Source organism: Carassius carassius, chromosome 39, assembly GCF_963082965.1.
Source record: "Carassius carassius chromosome 39, fCarCar2.1, whole genome shotgun sequence".
Lineage (NCBI taxonomy): Eukaryota > Metazoa > Chordata > Actinopteri > Cypriniformes > Cyprinidae > Carassius > Carassius carassius.
Window position 1 is genome coordinate 22319106 of NC_081793.1, and position 22049 is coordinate 22341154.

General features: G+C 42.9%; 1 protein-coding gene across 2 annotated transcripts; it reads right to left on the reverse strand.

The window, feature by feature from the left end:
* Window positions 1-14757: 14757 nt before the first annotated feature.
* LOC132121640 (BRD4-interacting chromatin-remodeling complex-associated protein-like) lies at window positions 14758-21780 on the reverse strand. Of its 2 annotated transcripts, none has more exons than XM_059531249.1 (11): window positions 21497-21780; window positions 18949-18994; window positions 18794-18842; window positions 18647-18712; window positions 17000-18367; window positions 16826-16886; window positions 16626-16710; window positions 16372-16517; window positions 16178-16272; window positions 15954-16056; window positions 14758-15550 (listed from the first exon to the last, which is right to left on the reverse strand). In XM_059531249.1, the coding sequence occupies exons 2-11, from the start codon at window positions 18987-18989 to the stop codon at window positions 15090-15092; spliced, it is 2475 nt and encodes an 824-aa protein (XP_059387232.1). In that variant the 5' UTR covers window positions 18990-18994; window positions 21497-21780; the 3' UTR covers window positions 14758-15089. The 2 variants fall into 2 exon arrangements, with proteins under 2 accessions (XP_059387232.1, XP_059387233.1); XM_059531250.1 differs by lacking the exon at window positions 21497-21780 and adding an exon at window positions 21234-21462.
* Between the last annotated feature and the right edge of the window lie 269 nt (window positions 21781-22049).

The following is a 22049-nucleotide window of genomic DNA, read 5'->3' on the forward strand; positions in this document are numbered from 1 at the left end:
GCAAATTAGCCATTGGGGAAATTATCCTCAAACCTCTGTATTATTCCGGAGTATTAGCCCAAATTTTGACATTTTGGAAATAGACCATGTTAATATAACGTTATTCCTATTTTTCATTTTCAAGGAATGGTTATATATATATAGGCTGTGTGTGTGTGTGTGTGTGTGTGTGTGTGTGTGTGTGTGTGTGTGTGTGTGTGTGTGTGTGTGTGTGTAATTCGTATATATAATTCGTGTATTTATGTATGTAGCCTATTTAAGGAACTCTAAAAATTAATTTGATTGTAAGACTTCAATGGAATAATAATACATGTAATACTAATATTAAATTAATATAATTCATTGTAGAATTCCATCTAATTTTACCCATGTACGCTTTAGAAACGTTCCCAATTCAGAGTTTAATAATGTCTTTAAAAGACACAGAGGAGATATTTACCTCTTTCAAGATGGCAGTAAAATTATGAAATATGGTAAGTATCAAATCTAGGTATCTGATAGATGATTTGTCCATTTTGGTATCTCATGGTTTATTTTTTGTTTGTACTATTCCTTAAAATCTAAATTGGAGATTCAAGGCCACCTAGTGTACTACTAAAAGTAGTATACAGATATTTCAAAACTATAGCTATTTAACCTGTTTTTATACAGTCTATGTATTTAACAGATAAAGGTATTACACCACACAACAGAAAATTGCTCATAAAGCAAATTCATAAGATCTTTAAGTTGTCTCTTCTGTGAGATACGTGGGAAAATAATCAAGTGGTTACTTTCTCCAAGCAGCCTTGATTTGAACCCTTTTGGTCCAGTCCTGACAATTCTTTGATCCCACCATTTAGAAGACTGTCCACATTGTGGGAAGCCCTTCGAGAGGCTGAAAACCCACCTCCGTCACTGTAAAATGGCACCAGTTGTACAGCCAAAGAAAAGCATTCAAGCAGCCAATTCCAGACTTTTTCCAGAATTTTTATTCCAAAAAATAAAATAAAAAAAACAGCAAAAGCAGAAATAAATAAAGTCATATTTGATGAGACACTAACCTCTAAAGGAAGAAGAATAGATAATATTCACAATGCAGACGGTCTTCACACAACTACTGAGGTCAAAGTCCCATCAGCTAAGGCTCTGAACACAGAGAAACCTAAAAGCAAATGGCTTACTAAAAGAAAGAAGGAACTTGGGAGTTTACAGCTGTTAGTGCCAGTCTCATAGAAGTCAAGCAACTCTACTTTATTATCCAACAGCGAAGTAGATAAAAGCTATTGTGGGATCTCCAAAAAACCAAAACAGGGAGCATCTCAAAGTAATGGAAAAGGTACTAAAGACAAAAAGAAACTAAAAGCTGGCTCCATTATCAGAGCACGTGTCCATCCATAAGAGTAAAATCAAAACCCCTGAATTTGTTCTAGCAATTCTGAAAATCTCTAGTCTCCCATCTGAGTGAAAGTGTGCAACATGAAAAACCAAAACTCAAAGTTAACTTCTTGGAGGAGCTTGAAAGACTGAACTGTCAGAACAAAGATTGTTATCATCAAGTGCAAAAAGCATAAAGCTCATATTTTCTTTTTATCCAAGACTTCTGTGTGGGACCACATCAATGACAGTTTGTATGACAAAAGGTATTATATGTTTGTGCTTTATCTGTCTATGGAAACATCTAAAGATTCTTATTTGGGGACCAATAAAGAAGATCGTTGTAGTCTCTTACCAGCCGTTTTTGTAGGCATTAAACTGCCAGAATTTTAAAAGACCGTATGCATTTTGGTTTTGCTCAAACAGCAACATTACACACCAAGGTTAAAAGGTGAAATCACAATCAACCACCCCTTTAACCACTAAAAGACTGCTATTGAAACATCAAGTCTGCATGGTCTTTCATCTACTACACATACTTAAGCACATGACGCCCCTGATGTTTTCAGCATCTGCCGTCTCACAACATTTTTCATGTTGCTCTGAGAGTTTACTTTTTGCGCATTTCAGCATTTCATTAATAGTAAACTCTTTCAAATGTTTCATCATCACAATGTATAAAGCACAGCTCACACAAACTCATTTTCAAGCTAAGCAGTTTTCTGTTGGTCAATGTACCAAATCCGCTTGACCACATTGAACATGTTGCGAAATGTGCTTTGGAAAATCATCACCGTCACGCAAAATTCTCAGGAGTGTGGATTCCCATTGAAATGACCATTTCACCTGCAAAAATTTGCAGTCAAGAGTCTAAATACACTCAAAAAAAAGTTGAGTTCGGTGGCCATAGCAACAGTGCACTTCCCACAAGCACTTTCTGTTAAGATCAAATTGAACATTACAAAACATTACACAAGTACTGTACTGCCTTTATTTGTCACTTTTTAACACATATCAAAAGTATCACACAAAAATTGCTTTCATTTTTTTAAGATGACATTTGGGTAAGTGTGCTATGGATGCTAAAGATAAAGTTGCATAACACAAACAAACCATGAAATCCTGAAAATTACATAGAGTAATGGGTTCTGACCAATTAAAAAAAATTGTGTACTGCTTCTGAAAGTTTTATTTCTTTACAAGATTGGCAAGCTAGTTTTCATTCTATCATTATGAGAACATGAAAGACGGTCTATTTTTTTGGTGAGATTATTAGACAGCTAATTGCATATATACAACAGCTATTGTAAACAACAATTCATTATCATAGGTTTACATTTGGGTACCATAGAATTATTAAGCATAGTCTTCGGTGTCTGATTATTAGGCTGAAAGTAAATGAGCTACACTTTTATCAGCTTGGCTGGAAAAGGCTTTGGTCCACTGGAGGTATTAAAAATAGTATATGTGAAACAGTTCCTCTCCTTATTCCAATTTTTTTTATTAATTCTTTCATGTAATTTAATTTAATTTCCACATCCTCATTGTGCTTCCGCATCAGTTTTCATGACATGTACAAGTTTCTCATACCAATCCTAAACAAAAAGAGTTTGTTTAAACTACAAAATATGCTTTTGTTCATGCAGTGTCTGTAGTGCAGAAGAAACTTGGAGATATCGGACACCCTGTGTCACCCAGAGTTTGCATGATTAAGCTAGGTTTGTTCCTTAATGATCATAATACAACATAACATAGCACTTGGTGTAGTGTTTTTGATTTTATGGTTGTATGTGATCAGGATGGCAGTGGTACTAAAGGAAGTATATTGATGTTCGTAAAGGAGGAATCGGTGGGATATCCATGCTGTTGACTGGATACTGTCCTGTGTTACATATAGAACTACCCATATCTCAGTGAGTCCCATAATTGTTGACACCCATAAATCAAATGTCTTGTCTCAAATATGCTGTTTTATAGAGAAAGAACGCTGGAGAAAGTACCATTAAGAACGTTTGATGGACTTCTTCATTGTAGCACACTTTGGAGAAGCAGCAGCTTTGTGTTCATGGCCATCACAGCACAATAAGATTAAACTAGAATGTACATTTCCTGAAGAAAATGTGAGTGGTGCTTGCAGTGGCAAAACTCGGCGCCCTGTAGCCACCCATGATGCCTGTGTGATGATGTGGAGCCATGATATAAGTACTTTATATTGCTATATGGTTGCTAGGGTGCTCTATATGGTTGCTATGGTGTGGCTATATAGTTTATGGGGTGTTATTTAAAGACTATTGGCCAGCCTGAATCCAAAAAGCCAGAGTCAGTGTTTCTGTATTGTTATTTTGCTGATATATAGCTTTTAAATGTAGCTAAACAGTTGCTAGGGTGCTAAAAGTGGTTGCTAGGGCATGGATATTAAGTTGTTAGGTCACTACATATGGACTGCTTGATAGGCCGAGTCAAATGAGCCCACTCCCAAGCCTCTATGTCTTTCTGATCCAAAGAAATAAGGTCAGATAATTTTTCCAATGTTAAGTCTATGGGATATTTTTACACATTTTCTTCGTCCGCTGTACGAATATCGTATGTCAGATTGCTTAGAAAAGTCATAGCACACCTCTCCTCAATAAGCCGCACGTTTTGACATCTCATTCATGGGTCTGTGACAAAAAATGCGGGAGGAGTAGCGCGCCAAAGTTTTGTCAAGGCGAATAGTAATAGTGATGCCTTGCCTCTGGCAAGCACCACTAATAATTAATAGTTCAAGTTCAAGTTCATTTATTTATATAGCACATTTAAACAGCCGCTAGACAGACCAAAGTGCTTTACAGAACAAGCATATAAAAATAAAAGCAGCAAAAACAGACATAAGCACATAGAGAACAACTAAGCTAAGATTAATTATAAAATCAAGAAGCAAATGTAAAATAATAAGAACAGTCTAAGATAAGTAATCAATATGCTAACGAGAATAGATAAGTTTTGACCAGAGACTTAAAAACAGAGAGGTTGGGAGCCGTTCTGATCTCTAGAGGCATGGTGTTCCACAGACGGGGCCCTGCCACCGCAAAAGCACGCTCCCCTCTACGCTTAAGTCTGACACGAGGGACTACCAGCAGCGCCTGGTCGTGGGATCTGAGACTTCTGGACGGAATGTACGGATGAATAAGTTCAGAGAGATAAACCGGTGCTAGGTTGTGTAAAGATTTGAAGACAAAGAGAAGAATTTTGAAATCTATTCTCTGCCGGACTGGTAACCAATGTAAAGATCTGAGGATGGGAGAGATATGATCATATTTGCGACAATTATGGATGAGTCTGGCCGCAGCATTTTGGACTAACTGAAGACGGGAGATTTGAGAATCTGATATACCGCAATATATGAGTTGCAATAATCCAGTCGACACGTGATGAAAGCATGAACTGCCATTTCCAGAGTTATTGGAGTGAGAAAGCCTTTGATTTTAGAAAGTAAGCGAAGTTGGTAGAAACCAGAACTGACTACAGATGAGATGTGTTTATCAAACTTTAAAGGCTGGTCAACAAGAACACCTAAGTTCCGCACTCCTGTAGATTTAAAGGGAGATAGATTCCCCAAGTCTGGGCATGTGCACTGGGACCTTTCACTCGGGCTGAAAACAATGACCTCGGTCTTATCATCATTAAGGGATAGGAAATTTTGAGCTAGCCATGCCTTCACCTCCTCTAAGCATAGATGAAGAGAGTTTAATGCTGCAGGATTATTGCGCTTGATTGGAATGTAAATTTGGGTGTCATCTGCATAAAAGTGAAAAGATACACAGTGTTTCCTAAAAATTGTGCCCAGCGGTAGCATGTAAAGAGAAAATAGAGAGGGAGCCAAAATAGAGCCCTGTGGAAGACCACATCTCAGGGGTGCCATGGAGCTGGAAAAGTTTCCCATCTTTACTAAAAACTTTCTGTCAGTAAGGTAAGACTGGAACCATGACAGGACAGAGCCTTTTATGCCCACCCACGTCTCCAGTCTAGCTAACAGAGTAGGATGGTCAACGGTGTCAAAAGCCGCCGACAGATCTAGGAGAACTAGAACCACAGTGTCTCCACAGTCAGTGGAGAGATAAATGTCATTTAGCACTCGCAGGAGAGCGGACTCAGTGCTGTGGGCGGTCCTAAACCCAGACTGAAAGACCTCATATATACAGTTATTTGACAAAAAGTGTTGGAATTGATCCAACACGATTTTCTCTAATAACTTGGAAATGAAAGGTAGAACAGAGATGGGCCGGTAATTTTTTAAAACAGAAGGATCCAGTGAAGGCTTCTTGAGCAAAGGAGTGACCGTAGCCACTTTAAGATTGGCCGGAACAGAGCCAGTGCTTAGACACTTGTTAATAAGGGATACCATACCTGGACCCACCGTGTTGGTGATTAATTTTAAAAATCTCGGGTGAATGATATCATTTGGGCAGAATGAAGGTTTGAGCTTGGCGCTCACATCCTTCAGTGTCTGGAGGTTAATGGGAACAAAAGCCTCCCAAACACAGGAGGTACGCGGCATAATAGGGGGGAGAATTAATTTAGGGCAGATACTGGTCATTAATGTAGTGATTTTGTTAATAAAAAATCTCTGGAAGTCTTCACATAGAGCATCTGAGGCAACAGACAATTTAGCAGATGGGTTTAAAACAGAATGAATGACAGAAAACAAGACCTTAGGGTTAGAGTGATTGGATTCAATTAAGTTTGAGAAGTATGCGGCTTTAGCTGATTTAACAGCGTTCTGGTATGCTATAAGTGAGTCTTTGAACATGTGAAAGGAGACACTGAGCCTGTCCCGTTTCCATTTGCGTTCGGCCTTTCTACATATTTGTCTTTGGAGACGAGTGTCAGAATTTTGCCACATATCTGATTTTGGTTTGGGTTTGTGAGGCTTAAGAGGAGCAGTCACGTTTGCTACTTTAAGCCAGGGCAGAATTTAAAAGGCTAAGATGCTGATCTGCATCCAGATCAGATAAAGGTTGGTCCAAGTGCCAGTGAGAGCATAGCTCAGTAAAGCACAAGTCGAAGTTTGTGTTGAACTGAGGAGAATAGAACCGCGACATAACAGGATCAGTAGTGGGTTGAGAGAGCTCCAGAAGAGACAGTGAGAATAAAATAGGCTTGTGATCAGAGAGAGGAAAATCAGAGATAACAATATCGGTGACATCAATCCCATAAGATAACACAAGGTCAAGTGTGTGGCCCTGAGTGTGGGTAGAGTTTTTGACCCACTGCAGTAGGTTAAAAGCATCTATTAAATCAAGAAACTCCTGCGACAGGGAGTTAGAATGACAGCAGACATGAATATTGAAGTCGCCCATCAAAAGGAAGCGATCATAGTTTGTGGCAATGTTGCCAATGAACTCAGTGAATTGCAGTATAAAATCCTTAGTGAAGAGTGGAGGGCGGTATATCACCCCTATACAGATGTGACAATATTATAACACCAGCAACTAGTAGTTCACTGCAATATGAGGTTCCCTTTCGAGAGTACTCTCGTACTGCGTAAGCTAGCTTACGCTATGGGAAAAGGTCCCCTTTTCTCGAGAATATGAAGCCAAAAATTATCCTTAATTTTTAAATAATGTAAAACGCAGTGCTGCAGCACAGCAGACCTAAGCGCTTATTGTCTGTGCTGTGGCAACTGCAGCAACCTATGGTGAGGCGGTGGAGAGGAACGAACCAATGGGGGCGCTTCGCGCCCATTGGACGTCAGAGCGCGCCAAAATAGGCGTGGCTGGAACTATATAAGCCACCGCTTCGCCATAGGGATCAGATTTCATCTCCTTCAGCGATCTCACCTGCACTTCGCTGTCTTCTCCGGAGAAGCCTCTACACGCCGTCGAAAAGCCTCTCAGCGGGATAGCACTGCAACGCAGATCTGAGGACGTCGGCTCGTGCTTCATCTCGACGCCGCCTTCAGCACTCGCTTCCTGCTGCGCCATCCGGCGTGACTATATCCTTTATAAAGCTAGTGTGTTTGCCGCTGCATCACACTTTTTTCTCCAAAATTCGAGGCGTTGTTTCAAATGCCTCGGGCCTGCGCTTCCTGCCGAGGCCCTCTGCCCAGCGAGGACCGCCACATCCTCTGTGTCTCCTGCCTGGGCCGCGAGCATGCTGAGAACGCACTCTCCAAGGGCGGCTGCCCTGAGTGCGACAACATGGCTATATCGACCCTGCGGGCTCGATTAGCTCAAACCAGCCACGATGCTCCACCCGCTCCGCCTCTTCTCTCTCAAGTGCCGCGTAAGAAACGCCGCGATCAGAGAATGCCTGAGCACACTGCTACACGCGAGCTCACGCCGGAACACTCCCTGCGTGCCTCGTCCGCTCTCTCTCCTTCGCCTGTCCTCTTCGTGGACGAGCAGCGCCAGTCTCTGCTCACCAGCGCCCCCTTCTCCTTCGGAGCGCCTGAGGCGGAAGAGGACAGACACGACAGCCTTTCTCTCGCCGCGTCCAGTAGTGAGGAATGGTCGGGCTCCATTGCGGACCCCCCCCCCCTCTACAGCCCCCAGCTGCACCGGACAACGCGCTGATATCGACGCGGAGCTTACTCGCGTGCTTACAAGGGCTGTCAGCGACCTTCAGCTCGACTGGTCTCCTCCAGACGAGCCCGCTAAAAGCAGGCTGGACGAATGGTTCTTGCAGGGGCGCCCTTCGGCCCCTCCGCAAAGAAACGCCCCCTTCTTCCCGGAAGAAAGCCCCATTCTCCGCACGCTTGAAAACTTCTGTCTCGTCAGCGCTCTCCTCTGTCGACGGCGCCCGAGACCATGGTTACGAGAGCCTCCCCCCTCTCGAGGAGGCAATTGCTGCACACCTCTGCCCGCCCTCAGCCGTAGGATGGCGGTCGAAGCCTGTGCATCCATCCAAACCGTGCCGCACCACCTCAGCTCTCGCTGGCCAAGCATACACCTCCGCTGGTCAAGCTGCTTCGGCTCTACACACCATGGCTGTGCTGCAGGTTTTTCAGGCCAGACTTCTCCGTAACCTGGACGAGTCTGCCCCAGATACCTATGACTTTAAAGATCTCCGCAGCGCTACTGATCTAGCCCTGCGTGCGACAAAGACCACAGCACAAGCGATCGACCGAAGCATGGCAAGCCTCGCTGTTTTAGAGCGACACCTCTGGCTCACGCTCACGGAGATGAAAGACGCCGACAAATCCGCCTTTCTTGACTCTCCTATCTCGCCTTCCGGCCTCTTTGGCCAGTCGGTTAAGGGTTTCGCTGAACGCTTCACTGAGGCTCAGAAGACGTCACAAGCAATGAGACACTTCCTGCCGAAATGCTCTAGCTCTGCTGCGGGACGCCGTAGAAATGCGCCGCCCCCTCAGACCTTGAAGCCATCGCAGCCAGACTTACAGTCTCGCCCAGCGACCAAAACCCAGCACCGCTCTCGCTCTACGAGCCGCAAACTGCCAGAGAGACGGGGACCTCGGCCCAGGATTGTGCTGAACCCCGAGCCTCCGAAGCCCTCCTGACCTTCGTGCTGAAAGGACCGTGGTTAAGTCCCGCTGCGGCCGGACCACCACACAAGAAACCTCACATACTTCCTCCAATCCCCTCACTAAAGGCGGTTGGAGATGTCTATACGGCAGTAAACGAGCCTGTTACAATGCACGCACGCCTGCACACAAACGCTGTTTTCACGGCGACCTCAATAAAGCACAAAAAGAGCTTTTTGTAGGCAGTGTGCCCACTACACAGTACGCACCCCTACATGTATACACACTCCCCCAAGAGTCACAAAAACACACTCGGGTCCCCTTTCATGCCCACCTTCCCGCTCGCGCCGGAGGTGCTCTAAATGTAACGCGCGTGCCCACTTCTCAGTGCGCAACCCTACAAATAAGCGCTGTCACCACAGTGTCCCAAGCACAGCATACTCGAGCTACTGGTCCCCTCATAACAGGCGGCCAGTGCCCGAAGCACATTCAACCCATAGCCGCACGAGCCGCTGCATGGCAGGCCATCCCTGGCATATCAAATTGGGTTTTGAATATAATAAAACGAGGTTACTCGCTCCAGTTCGCTCGCAGACCGCCGCGCTTTCGCGCCGTGGTCGAAACGAAAGTGAAAAGCGAAATGACATACGTCCTTCGCGCCGAACTGATAAACCTTCTTGCAAAAGGGGCGATAGAAACTGTCCCCCCTGCGCAGCGCGAGTCAGGCTTTTACAGCCGCTACTTCCTCGTACCAAAAAAGGATGGCGGTCTCAGACCCATCCTAGATCTCAGACGTGGAAAATTCTTGGAAAAAACTCTTGGAAAATAGCCAACTGGTATCAGTTAGGCGTAAGCACGGGCGCTGTCTCGAAATGGAAAGTAGTCTCCACAGATGCATCCAACCTCGGTTGGGGCGCCCTGTACGAGGGCAGGTCTGCCTCCGGCCTCTGGTCGAGCCCGGAGCGACTGTTACACATAAACTGTCTGGAGATGATAGCGGTCGAACTATCCCTGAAAGCTTTCCTCCCATTTTTAAAGGGCCACCACGTTCTGGTCAGATCAGACAGCATGTCAGTGGTGGCCTACATAAATCGCCAGGGTGGTGTCAGGTCAAAAACCTTGCACACCCTGACCGAACGTCTTCTGACATGGGCACATTACAATCTGCGCTCGCTAAAGGCAGCGCATGTACCTGGCATCCTGAACCGGGGCCCGGACATGCTTTCCAGGGCGAATGTTCCCCCTGGGGAGTGGTCTCTTCACCCACAAACGGTTCAGTTGATGTGGAGCATCTTCGGCAGGGCAGAGGTCGACCTCTTCGCCTCAGAAGACAACGCTCATTGCCCAATATATTTTTCAAAGAGCAGGGACGCGCTGGCTCTCCATTGGCCCAGACGCCCGCTTTATGCCTTCCCACCGGTCGCGATGCTACCGCAGGTCATCGATCGGGTCAGGAAGAGCAGATGTGCTATGCTGCTAGTAGCCCCACTCTGGACGACCCAACCTTGGTTCTCCGAGCTGATGCAGCTGTCCAGTACAGCCCCATGGCCAATACCGCTGCGGAAGGATCTCCTCACGCAGCTGAAGGGCGCGCTCTGGCATCCCCACCCCGAACTTTGGGCCCTTCATGTATGGCCCCTCAACGGGTACCCGGGAACCTCCCTGAGGGAGTGTTAAAGACCATTACGGAAGCCAGAGTGCCCTCAACCAGGCGCCTTTATGCGCAGAAATGGTCAGTGTTCTCCACCTGGTGCGGGACACGGAACCTAGACCCTCACTTATGTGACGTGACGGAGATACTCTCCTTCCTACAGGAGCGTTTAGATGCGGGCAGATCCCCGTCTACGCTCAAAGTGTATGTGGCAGCCATTGCAGCTTCTCATGCTCCGGTGGCCGGCCTATCACTGGGAAAAAACGAACTGGTCATTCGTTTCCTTAAGGGAGCTCGTCGGATGAACCCTCCCCGACCCCCTTCAATCCCTTCCTGGGACCTGTCTACGGTCCTAGAGGCCTTAAAGGGCCCCCCTTTTGAACCGCTTCAGTCTGTCGATATGAAGCTTCTTTCGTTCAAAACCGCTTTTCTACTGGCTCTGGCCTCAGTCAAGCGAGTGGGGGATTTACATGCGCTATCTGTAAGCGCTGACTGTCTCGAGTTTGGGCCTAATGACTCCAGAGTCATTCTCAGACCAAGACACGGTTATGTCCCCAAGGTGCTCTCAACACCGTTCAGAGCACAGGTCATCTCGCTGTCAGCCCTTTCCTCGCAAAGCGACGAAAGCAACGCGAGCTTCATCTGCCCCGTCAGGGCTCTCAAAACCTATATTGCACGCTCCGCCTCATTCAGGAGGTCGGACCAGCTCTTCATATGCTTTGGTGGGCGCACCCGAGGTCTCGCCACCACAAAGCAGAGCCTATCGCGATGGATAGTAGACACTATCTCGCTGGCTTACAAATCTAAAGGCCTTCACTGCCCGTTCGGCATCAGAGCCCATTCCACCCGAGGTATGGCCTCGCCATGGGCGTGGTCCTGCGGGATACCACTGGATGATATCTGTGCGGCGGCAGGCTGGGCCTCTCCGTCCACATTTATTAGATTCTATAATCTGCAAGTCCCTGCCCTGCAGGCCAGGGTACTTTCTATATAGACGTGCTAAGCCTTATCACGTCCCCCTTTTTTCGTTCCCTATATAAAGCTCACTAAGGTTGGCTGTTGGGACTGGGATTTCTCCTGCTATAAAGCCCCGGGCTCTCGCCTCGGGCTGTGACAGGTCGAAGTTCCCGAGCACGCACGGCGTTTTACATTGTGTTCCCATAGCATAAGCTAGCTTACGCAGTACGAGAGTACTCTCGAAAGGGAACGTACTCGGTTACTAACGTAACCTCGGTTCCCTGAGATGAGGGAACGAGTACTGCGTAACCTGCCGTGCTATGTGCTCGGACCGGGTGATCGCTTCAGTCGATTTAAAACCTGATCCCTATGGCGAAGCGGTGGCTTATATAGTTCCAGCCACGCCTATTTTGGCGCGCTCTGACGTCCAATGGGCGCGAAGCGCTCCCATTGGTTCGTTCCTCTCCGCCGCCTCACCATAGGTTGCTGCAGTTGCCACAGCACAGCCAATAAGCGCGCGAGCCGCTTCACTTAGGTCTGCTGTGCTGCAGCACTGCGTTTTACATGATTTAAAAATTAAGGATAATTTTTGGCTTCATATTCTCGAGAAAAGGGGACCTTTTCCCATAGCGTAAGCTAGCTTACGCAGTACTCGTTCCCTCATCTCAGGGAACCGAGGTTACGTTAGTAACCAAGTACGTTTCTATATACGAGTTATTATGAATGATCTGGAAGTAATTTATCATATTATATTTGTAAATGTTCATTTACTGTATTTGCAAATAAAGTTTGCAGTTTTTGTGTACACAAGTAGTGGACTAAGATCTAATAAATTACACAATATTGTTCAACACTGTTTTTCTTAGTTTTTTTCTTTACCTGATCATCTTTTAATTTGCTAACTTATATGAAAAATAGATAAATATTCACAAATCATCAAAAATGAAGACATCACAAAATATTAGCTCTATTCAAAATGAATTTAATATTTATCTTTGCTGTTGTAATGAACACTCACAAAAACAACAAATCATGAACTGACCACATACAGTATATGACGTGAACACATACCCAACATAATAAAAATAACTTTTTGTTTTACATTCTTTTTCTTTACAAAAAGTATAAATATTTTGTGTTTCATGTTTTTCTTTTTTTGTAATACAAACATTACAAATCAAGTTTTGGGTGATGCAGAAAATAAAACGATAAAAGCAACTTTTACCATGGGGTATTACGATAACTGAAGGCCACACTCGCACAACAAAAAGCAGTAAAAACACATGATAGACTATTTAAACTGGTTTTCACTCGCTCTCTCCTAAGGCAACGAAGCCCTTCGAAGTGAAGGTCTTTCAGAACTCTCTCTAATAGCGACCGCTAGAGCTCAGATTAGAGAGAAGAATATTTCTTTTTTTTTGTCTGTTTGTCATTTTTGGTTGAACTGCTGGGAAAGACAGTGGAGTTTAGTGTTAATGATGCAAAAACAATGGGATGACATGTATATATGGAAATAAAGCAACCTTCCCTTCAGCTCTGGAATGGATGCTAATGGAAACGCAGACTTGTGAAGATGTCCATACATTGCAGTTTCTCTGCTCTGGTCAGTTTTTGACATTATCTTGTTCTTATTCCCATCATTGAATCTCACAAGCCTTGTAATGGCACAGTTAATATATGTTCTATCCTACAAGTTACAACTAAATGCTAACAGTATCCTCTTCAGAAATTATTTCTCAAAACTGGATGTTGAAATGCGGGCCTGTCCTCCTTCAACCAAACTACATTATCTCAGTTAACAGCCATCTCCTAATGCAACTCATTAGGTACTCATAGGGAATGCAAACCTGATACTACTGCTGCTTTCACCACTTTATAACTCATATGAGAGAAGAGATCTGTAAAGCGGCTGTAAGAGCTGTGAGCATGGCTATCTGTCAAGTACAAGGTCATGGCCACATGTGCAAATAGGAGCTGCCACCAGAGGCAGAAACAGCAAACTGACCGCCAAGACTACAGCCTTAGCAGCAGGGGAATAAACGCACAATGGAGAATGAATAGTTTCAGACAACATCTATGTGGGTGAATCTCACAGAAATCTCAAATCAAAGGAAAGATTTAAGAAATTATATTTGCTCAGCGAAATAAAGCCTATTGGGGAACCATTGAGATTTTGTTGTATTATGACATTATTGCATGACTGTTAAACACATTAACAACCAGTTTTCATTAATGCAAGTTAATGTATTTTCATTATAATTAAAGTAGCAATGTATGATAATGTGAGAAAAAAACAAAGATAGATTTAAATTATAATGAACTTATACATAACAGTATTGTTGCACTGACTTTAGTCCACGCTTATTTAGATACATACCATACTTTATTAAAAAACAAAAATGAATTTTTTTTGTAATTTGAATTTGATGACAATAATTAAAATTCAAATGTAAATACAACACTAAAAATTAGAGGTAAAATGTGCTTAATAATCATGAAAAAAATTATCACAATGCAAAAAACAAACATATTACTAATCCTAAAAATGGTTTTAATTTCTTTTTGTTAAATATTATTTATTTTCTTTCATCTTGGGTCGAAATCTGACAGGTTTTTATGAGATTCACCCATGCAAGTTCTTTGAGACACTAACTTAAAAACTTTAAACTAACTTCTCCAGGTAGGGAGCAGCACAGATTTTACAGGAAAAAAATAAAATGTAAATAAAATAAAATAAAATTGTGTTCCTGTAGCTCAAGTGGTAGAGCATTGCGCTATCAAGGTTGGGGGTTCGATTCCCCGGGAACACATGATAGGTAAAAATTGATAGCCTGAATGCACTGTAAGTCGCTTTGGATAAAAGCGTCTGCTAAATGCATAAATTTAATTTAATTTTAATTTAAAATAAAAAAAATGCATCATTTAAAACAAAAAATGAATTAAACAAAAAAAAAGATAAACATAATGTAACATTGTACCCTCAATCTGAGGACTTAACTTTCCCCTGCACAAAACCACACAAGTGAGTTTTGTCTCTGTGGAGAGGTCACATACCTGTAAGGTACAACAAAAAAGTAAGCCACAAAAAAGAAGAGCACAACCAATGCTCAAAAACAATTAAACGCGCAGGTGTGTTCGTGTGCATCACTTGGTCAAAATCTACTGCAATGATACAACTTAAGTGTTGAAACAACCATACAACCTTAAGTGTGGACAGACTATTAGACTAAAAGTTTCTGATATTGACCGATAAACTACAAATATCAATGTCTACTCATGTCATTTCAAACATGACACTTACTTACTACTTGATTGTTTGTGTGTGTGTGTGTGTGTGTGTGTGTGTGTGTGTGTGTGTGTGTGTGTGTGTGTGTGCATATATTAATGTGCGTGTGTGATTAAAAGTGTATCCTGTGAAGCATTGTCAAAAAGGCTTTCTTATGTAAACTTCTCTAGGACAACAGGCACAGTATTAGAGTATAACCGTCACCAGATTCACCTTCCTGTTCCTCATCATCATCAGAGCCTTTGTGTGCATTTTAACCCGCAATAATGCCAATGTACGTCCATTCACACATGCCGTGGAGTTCAGCTTGCACACACATGGCATGAAATGAAATGAGATTAACATGGAACAACAAACAAACATAAATATGGCACTGTCTAACATTCTAAGATGCTATTCACGGCAGCCTCAAGCACAGAGTCAGTGTCAGCCAATGGAGCGTGACTATGATCTGAGGGATGTTGCTGTTCATGACCCTGCACCAGGTTCGGAGGGTAGCCTTGGGCGGAGCTATGCCGTGATTGGATGGGAGATGTAGGGTAGTGTGCATGTTGACTGTTGCTGCTGATTAGGTTGTTGGATTTCTTTTTTTTTAGATCCAGTATGCACTTGATGGGAGTTCTTCTGTGTTCCTCTATTCCTGGTTGTTGAGGTTCTGTCCTATAAGCAGGTTCTGTGTGGCTGTTCATACCCTGCCCATCTCTTCCGGTGTGACTTATGGAATGCTTTGGCGATGTCTCCATTACGTTGGGATTGCCCTCATGAGCGGCTGGGGTCAAAACTTCTGGACTTTCGATCTTCAGTTTAGTGCCACAGCAGAAGTCTTCCAGAAAGCCATCTGAGAGAGCAATGTAACAAAACATTACAAACATACCACCATTCAAGTGCAAAACATTTGTTAAACATTGCATTTTTGTTGCATTTATTAAACTATACTCTATAGGGCTTTGGCAATTGTATATAATTATGCATGTGATACTTTGCATAACAAAACTGATGTGCACACATATTTAAAAAAATAAAAAATAAAAGTTGAGTGAGTACCAAACTCCAAAAACACATTTTATTAGCAAATGCTATTCAACTGTATTAAACCAAAATAAAATTAATTGGAAACACTGGGAATTTACTTTACGTCAACATGATTTTAAACACAATATCTGAGAAATGTTTCAACTTAGGTTTTATTTGCAATGACAGACAGTGAAAATGGCTAAATACAACCAGGCTTCATCTCTTACCTGGATCCACTAATATCATTCGTTTGTCTTGGGTCAAGTTGCCCCGTTCCTCTTGATTAAAAGTCCTGTCAATCATCACCATTTCTGATGAAGGGCTGGACCTCTGAAAGAGCAGTAAGGAGTGATCAGTTTTGCATTAACGGGAATAATATTAGAGTAATAACCTACTAATAATACTAAGAGGTCTTTTGTACATTATTTAAAGTGCTGTGTTCTACACCTACCTCTGCCTCCACTATGAGTAAGCGCCTGTATTTGTTCACCATGACCTGCGTTCTGCTTAACACTTGTACAGCAACTGCCTCAAACTCCTCATCAACTGTAATGTAAAAGATGGCCATCAGAACCTAAGTAATATTTAATCAACACTCATCTGTGGTTAACTATTAAATATAGTGAGGAAATGTTGAAAATGCACCTTTGGTGAAATCTTCATCTCGTGGTGGTGAGCCTTGGAAAACATGATAGGGCAGTAATCTGTCCATGACATCATTAAATGAAGTGAAGGGTGTCCGCTCTGAAGACATGACTCCACTGTGATCTCGTCTTAACTGCTGGAGAACCCTGTAAAATAAGAGCCAGTGTTACAATCATTATTTCACTATTTGTTGAAACTACTGGTGCAGAAAACACCAACTGTAACAGGTTCCAGAGTACAATTTGGGCACTCACATTTCTCCTCGAGTAAGCTGTTGAGTTGCAGGTCGCTTCAGTGTGAGAGGCAATTCCTGACTGATAGGAGTGAGTGTTTTCATAGCTAAGATTTAATGAAATAAAGAAAAAACTTTAGTGATGCAAGAGAAGATTATGAATGCATAAATAAATTAAAACTGGTCACTGACAGAAACAAATATGTTTCAAAGGAGTCTTACCTTTGGTACCGAGAAGATTAACTAATTGTGTTTGCCCTCTATGTGTTGCTGCTGTGGTGTCCTTTTAAATTGAAGAAATATTCAAATGTGATGAAGCAATCATATTAAAAGCAAAGGCAAGCAAAGTCACAATAAATAAGTATAGGTAGATCAGTTGATCCAAAAATCTTTCACCTGGTTTAAAGAGACTTGAAACTCCTGAACACCAGAAGCAGCTGGAAAGTTCTGGGCCACGGGCATCAGGAGGTGCTGTCCTGGGGTCACAGATAACTGTTGACAAACCTGTGGGCCTTGGATGCCAGAACTGACCATGGTGAGGTGGCCTGAAGCCTGTGATGTCTGTACAGGGGTTGGGCTAGGCGACGCGTTGGCAGTCCAAACTTTGGCCGTGGCAACAGGCCTTTGAGACACCTGCACAACAGGTGTCGGTGAAGCTTGATCTATTTGACCTCCAGCAACCAATCCTTGATTGACTATTAGCTGCCCTCCAGCTGAAAAGTTCTGCCCCGCGATAAGCTGTACTGTTGTGTTCTGATTGGTGAGGATGGAGTAGGTGGTAGTGCTCATTGACGACTGGTCGCTCACTTGAGTGTTTGTTTGCAACACCTGCCCATTCACAGCCTGGAAGCCGTGAACAGTCGTACCAGAGGTGAGGGAAATAGAAGTGGGTACCAAAAACTGCCCTTGAGGCAGATTGGACTGGGACTGTGATTGAGCTTGTTGCCCCAGAGGTGAATGCATTACAATGCTGCTGGCTGGATTGACCACTTTCACCTGTTGAGCAGACTGAGGAGAGCCGCTGGCTGTGTAGGGGCTACTGACAAAACTCGCAGTAGTGGTGGTGTTGGGTTGAAGCCCAATGTTGCTGATATTGTATAGGGTTTGTCCCCCTGTCTGTAAGGGTTTAGGCTGAATGGGTCTAACCAATGTCTGTTGCATAGGGCCTCTCTGGATGATAAAATTCTGTAGAGGTATCGTCCCTTTATTGAAGGACATTGACACCTGGCCAGCTGCCGAAGGGGCGAACATGGTACCTTGCCCGCTGTTGTTTGTCACCACATTTCCACTTGGCCTCAACAGGATCTGAGACTGTTCCAAACTGTTGATAGTCATCATGGAGGAGGCACTGCCATTGAAGGATCCCACTACCTGGATGTGTCCAGCGGGGCCGTTTGGTATGGGTAGTTGGGGAACCTGCTGTATAAAAGCCTGAGGTTGTGACAATGGTGCCACCACACCAGGACCTGCGACACCCCCAAACCCTCCAGAGACCAGCTGCTGAGGGAAGGCGGTAGCTGTTGGAATGAGAGATGGCTGGGAGTCCAAAAACGCTTCTTGAGCCAATGTCTGCTCTGTAATATCTGCTTCCAGCAATGACTTCTGAAGGATGTCAAAGGGTTGGTCCTCGCCCCCAAGATCGACCCCATCGTGTGAGGTTTCACTGTCGAGGTCATCCTCGATAAACGAAAGACTGCTTCCATCAGCCTCACCAAACTCTCCCAAATGACTGTGGTCATCTTTGAGTCCTTCACTGGAGCCACCCTGAGTAGAAAACCAGTTTTTGTTTAGACGTCTTTCTAAATCCCATTCTAGATACCCAAGTTGCTTGCAAAATATAAATATTTGAGCATAAGAAACAAGATCTACATGGTAGTTCATATCAGATTTTCGTTTAGCATTTAATATATGTTATTTAAATGTTTTTTTTTAAATAAGTTCCCATTCAAGTAGATAGGAGCTGGTCTTTATGTCCAAAATAGTTGCTCAGAGTCACTTGAAATAAAGCCACCATGTGAACTGACATTCCTTTACTATACTCACTGTGTCACTGGTGAAGAATGAACTGGCCGACCCAAATGCTGCATTAGTCACATCATCTTCTCCAATCTGTTTGAATGTCAAATTTGAAAGTTGTCAATAACCTTTCAATCTTAAAACACAAATATTATATATTCTAAGCATACTTACTGATTTACTATTTGAACCATGAAGATACTCATTTAACGCTTGCACATCTCTGTTGAGATAAAACAGTTCATGAAAACACATCTGTTACATTTGATGTTTAAAAACTGCCAGTAGCTCTTTAAACTATAATCATCAAATTATCAAAATCGGCTTACCCTATAAAATCCAGAAGACGGCGGTCGTCTTCATCATCCATTACACCTGTAACACAGTAATTACAGATTTAGAGATTTTTCAATGGACTCAACATACAGGTTCCTTACATTTAAACTTAGCCCTAACTTTGACTATGCTGAAATATAATTTGTATACGAACTTGTTCCTGAAAACACCTGAAGGATCCAATAAATGTAGCGTGTATAATGTTCTAAAACAAAATCAAATCCCTGTAATCTTGACCCCAGTTTGTCAATCAACATTCTCAGGAATAGTTTGTAAATTCAAGCATAGGTTAAGCCTTAATGTATAATATTAAATTCATGTAAAATAATTAATTAGATATATTAATAGGCCAAACTATGGGCAATGGCTTTTGTAATAACTCTGTGTTACCAATGTCAATACACATACATGTGACAAACTCAAATTAATTAATACCTAAAAAAGCTGAACTAGTGTTTAAGAAGTGGCACCCTGTGACATCATTCTATTTTCAGAGAAAAATAATGTAAAAATCACACTATATCCTTGTGTATTAAACAGTCATAACTGTTTGACATTGCACCAAACACATGAACAGAGATGTTTGAACAGTACAACTGTCTAATATGCATTGCAGTTTTATTTCAACACGAATATGATGTCTATGTTTAAAAATACATAGACAACTGTGTGACAGAGAGGATGGCTGTGCTCTCTGCTGCAGCTAGACACTTTAAAATGGCGTCTGGTGGTGATTGAAACTGCGCCACAGCCGACAGACAAAAGACGTTAAGACGCAGAGTACTTGTGCAGTGGTAACACGCTACTCGACTGTAGTTTCAGATCATATTTTTGTAAAGTAGCCACAGGAAAGTGAACAACTTGAATATGCATGTGTAGAAATGACGCGTTGTGGGGGATGGGTGAAACATGTTTGGCCGGTTTGATTGTTCACTCACACTTAACAAGCGTCTGTTAATGTTTTATAACACATTTTATGGTCAAGGCTAGTGAGGGAATGAAATTCGATGTGTGTTTTTTCCCCATATTGGTTACATGTTTGAACATCATTCGATGGACGCATTTTTTTCTCTCCAAAACAAACAACGACACGTTATTAAAAACAGCTTAGTGAACTTGCAGAAGTTCACAATTGCGAATGTTGCTCTTTATTTCATAATTACACAGCATGCACACAAGAACGAAAACGAAACTCGAGCAGTCTGAAGGTTATAAATAAATTCGAGTGATTATAAGAATAGCTTCTCAAATATTAATATTTTATGCTATTTGCATTCCAAACTTTTAACATTTTATAACAAGCAATCACTAAGCTTACATTTTATAACAAGCAATTAATTACTAAGCTTGCACTATCCGTGTAGTGCGATCTGAATGGGGGAAAAAATTACAGATTAATCAGGCCCTTTTGCATATCTTGGATTAAGAACATAAAAAAATGTTTTATTTATTATTCGTGCGTATACATGCAATGACGGGTTATTATAAACTAAACGACGAACTGAATATAAGAGGTATATTTGTATTCGTTTAAGCATGTAGTCAATTTAGCAAGCCACATGAGGGAGGAGATGAATATTTTTCGTCTTCCTCTCTAGCAGAAAAAAAACCTATCTATCCTCTTTGCCTGTTAAGTCAAAGGGGCGGAAAACAGACACGTAGGAAACCAGCAACCCCTCAAAATACACAGTTAAGCTCTGTTGAAGCAATGCGACGCGTTTTACTGATTCACTTGTCAAACAGGACGACAGGGAGGACTAAAAAGGCTCTCCATGGCGCAAGGGCAGGACGCACAAAACCCGCCTTAATCTCGCTGGAAGTAACAGCAAGAAACACACAGGGACTTTGTCCATAAATAGACCGAGGCTGGAGAGCCTGGTTTAATCGCACGGCTCGAAAATGCTCTTCTAGAGGCGTCTTTTCGCTTATGTGACAGCCGGGGAGCGGTCGCGCAGGACGGGCGGCACGAAGAAACGCGTAACAGTTACGTTATCCGGCATCGGACGGCTCGTCTAACACTTGCAAGGGTGTCTTAGGTTTTTGAGAAGGGGTGTCAAAGCGGATCATCACGCGAGTCCTAAGCATTCTTCGTGCTCCGGGTTGTTGATGGCCTTCTTGACGTTGTGGACGCCCCCCCCCCCCCCCCCCCCCACCTATTAAGAAACGACTGAATTCGTCGAGCAAAAACCGAGCGGAGAACAGATCGTTGGCGAAGCATAAATATTTATTTGAATTTGCATCACACAAAAGACGACTTGAATAAGAGGCAAACCCTTACTCCCGTCTCACTCCTCTTGAAACCCAATATCTCCATTTGGCAACTTTTAATTTGCTCCCCCTCCTCCTCCTCCTCCTCCTTCTTCTTCTTTCTCCCTCTCCCACTCATATATATTTTCCCTCACTGTCCTTGCCGCTCAGTCTCAGATAGATTTTTCTCTCTCCACGCTTGCTCTTCCCTCCCCGAAGGAAGGGGAGGAAGTGTGTGTTTTTTCCTTGAAATTTTTATCACAAAATTATAATACACTCAAAGGGGAAACTCACCGTCATGAAAAAGCAGTGCCGTGTCCACGGGGTTTCCTCGCCATCTCTGCACGGGCCGCTGGAGCAGTGCGGCTCCAGCAGAAGGCAGCAGCACTACATAGTGCACTACACTCCATAGGGCTCTTGACTAGAAAGAAAGGGGTTTTCCTAAACTCGTGGTTTGCTATTTAAAATGCGTTTTCTGTAAAATGTAAGTTAAAGCTTTTGTTTTGATTAATCACTTCAAATGCCTGACATGAATAAGTGAATAAAAATTGTTTGTAACAAGCGACAGGGGGCGGAGAATCCTGAACGACCACACCTCTGTGTCCCGAGATCACACGTCGCCCACAAGTGTGAACCCGAAGCTAAAATAATAAACAATACATCACTGGATCCTTCTGAATGTGATAATGTCAAATATAGGAGATTGTTTCCCCGGCGAGTGTTTCAGTGTAACGAAAACTAAATGAAAAACAAAAAATAAAATCGACTAAAATTTATTGACGAGCATTTTCATCACTTCAAAACGAATTAAAATAAGGACAAGTAATATTTTAGGCTTTGAATAATA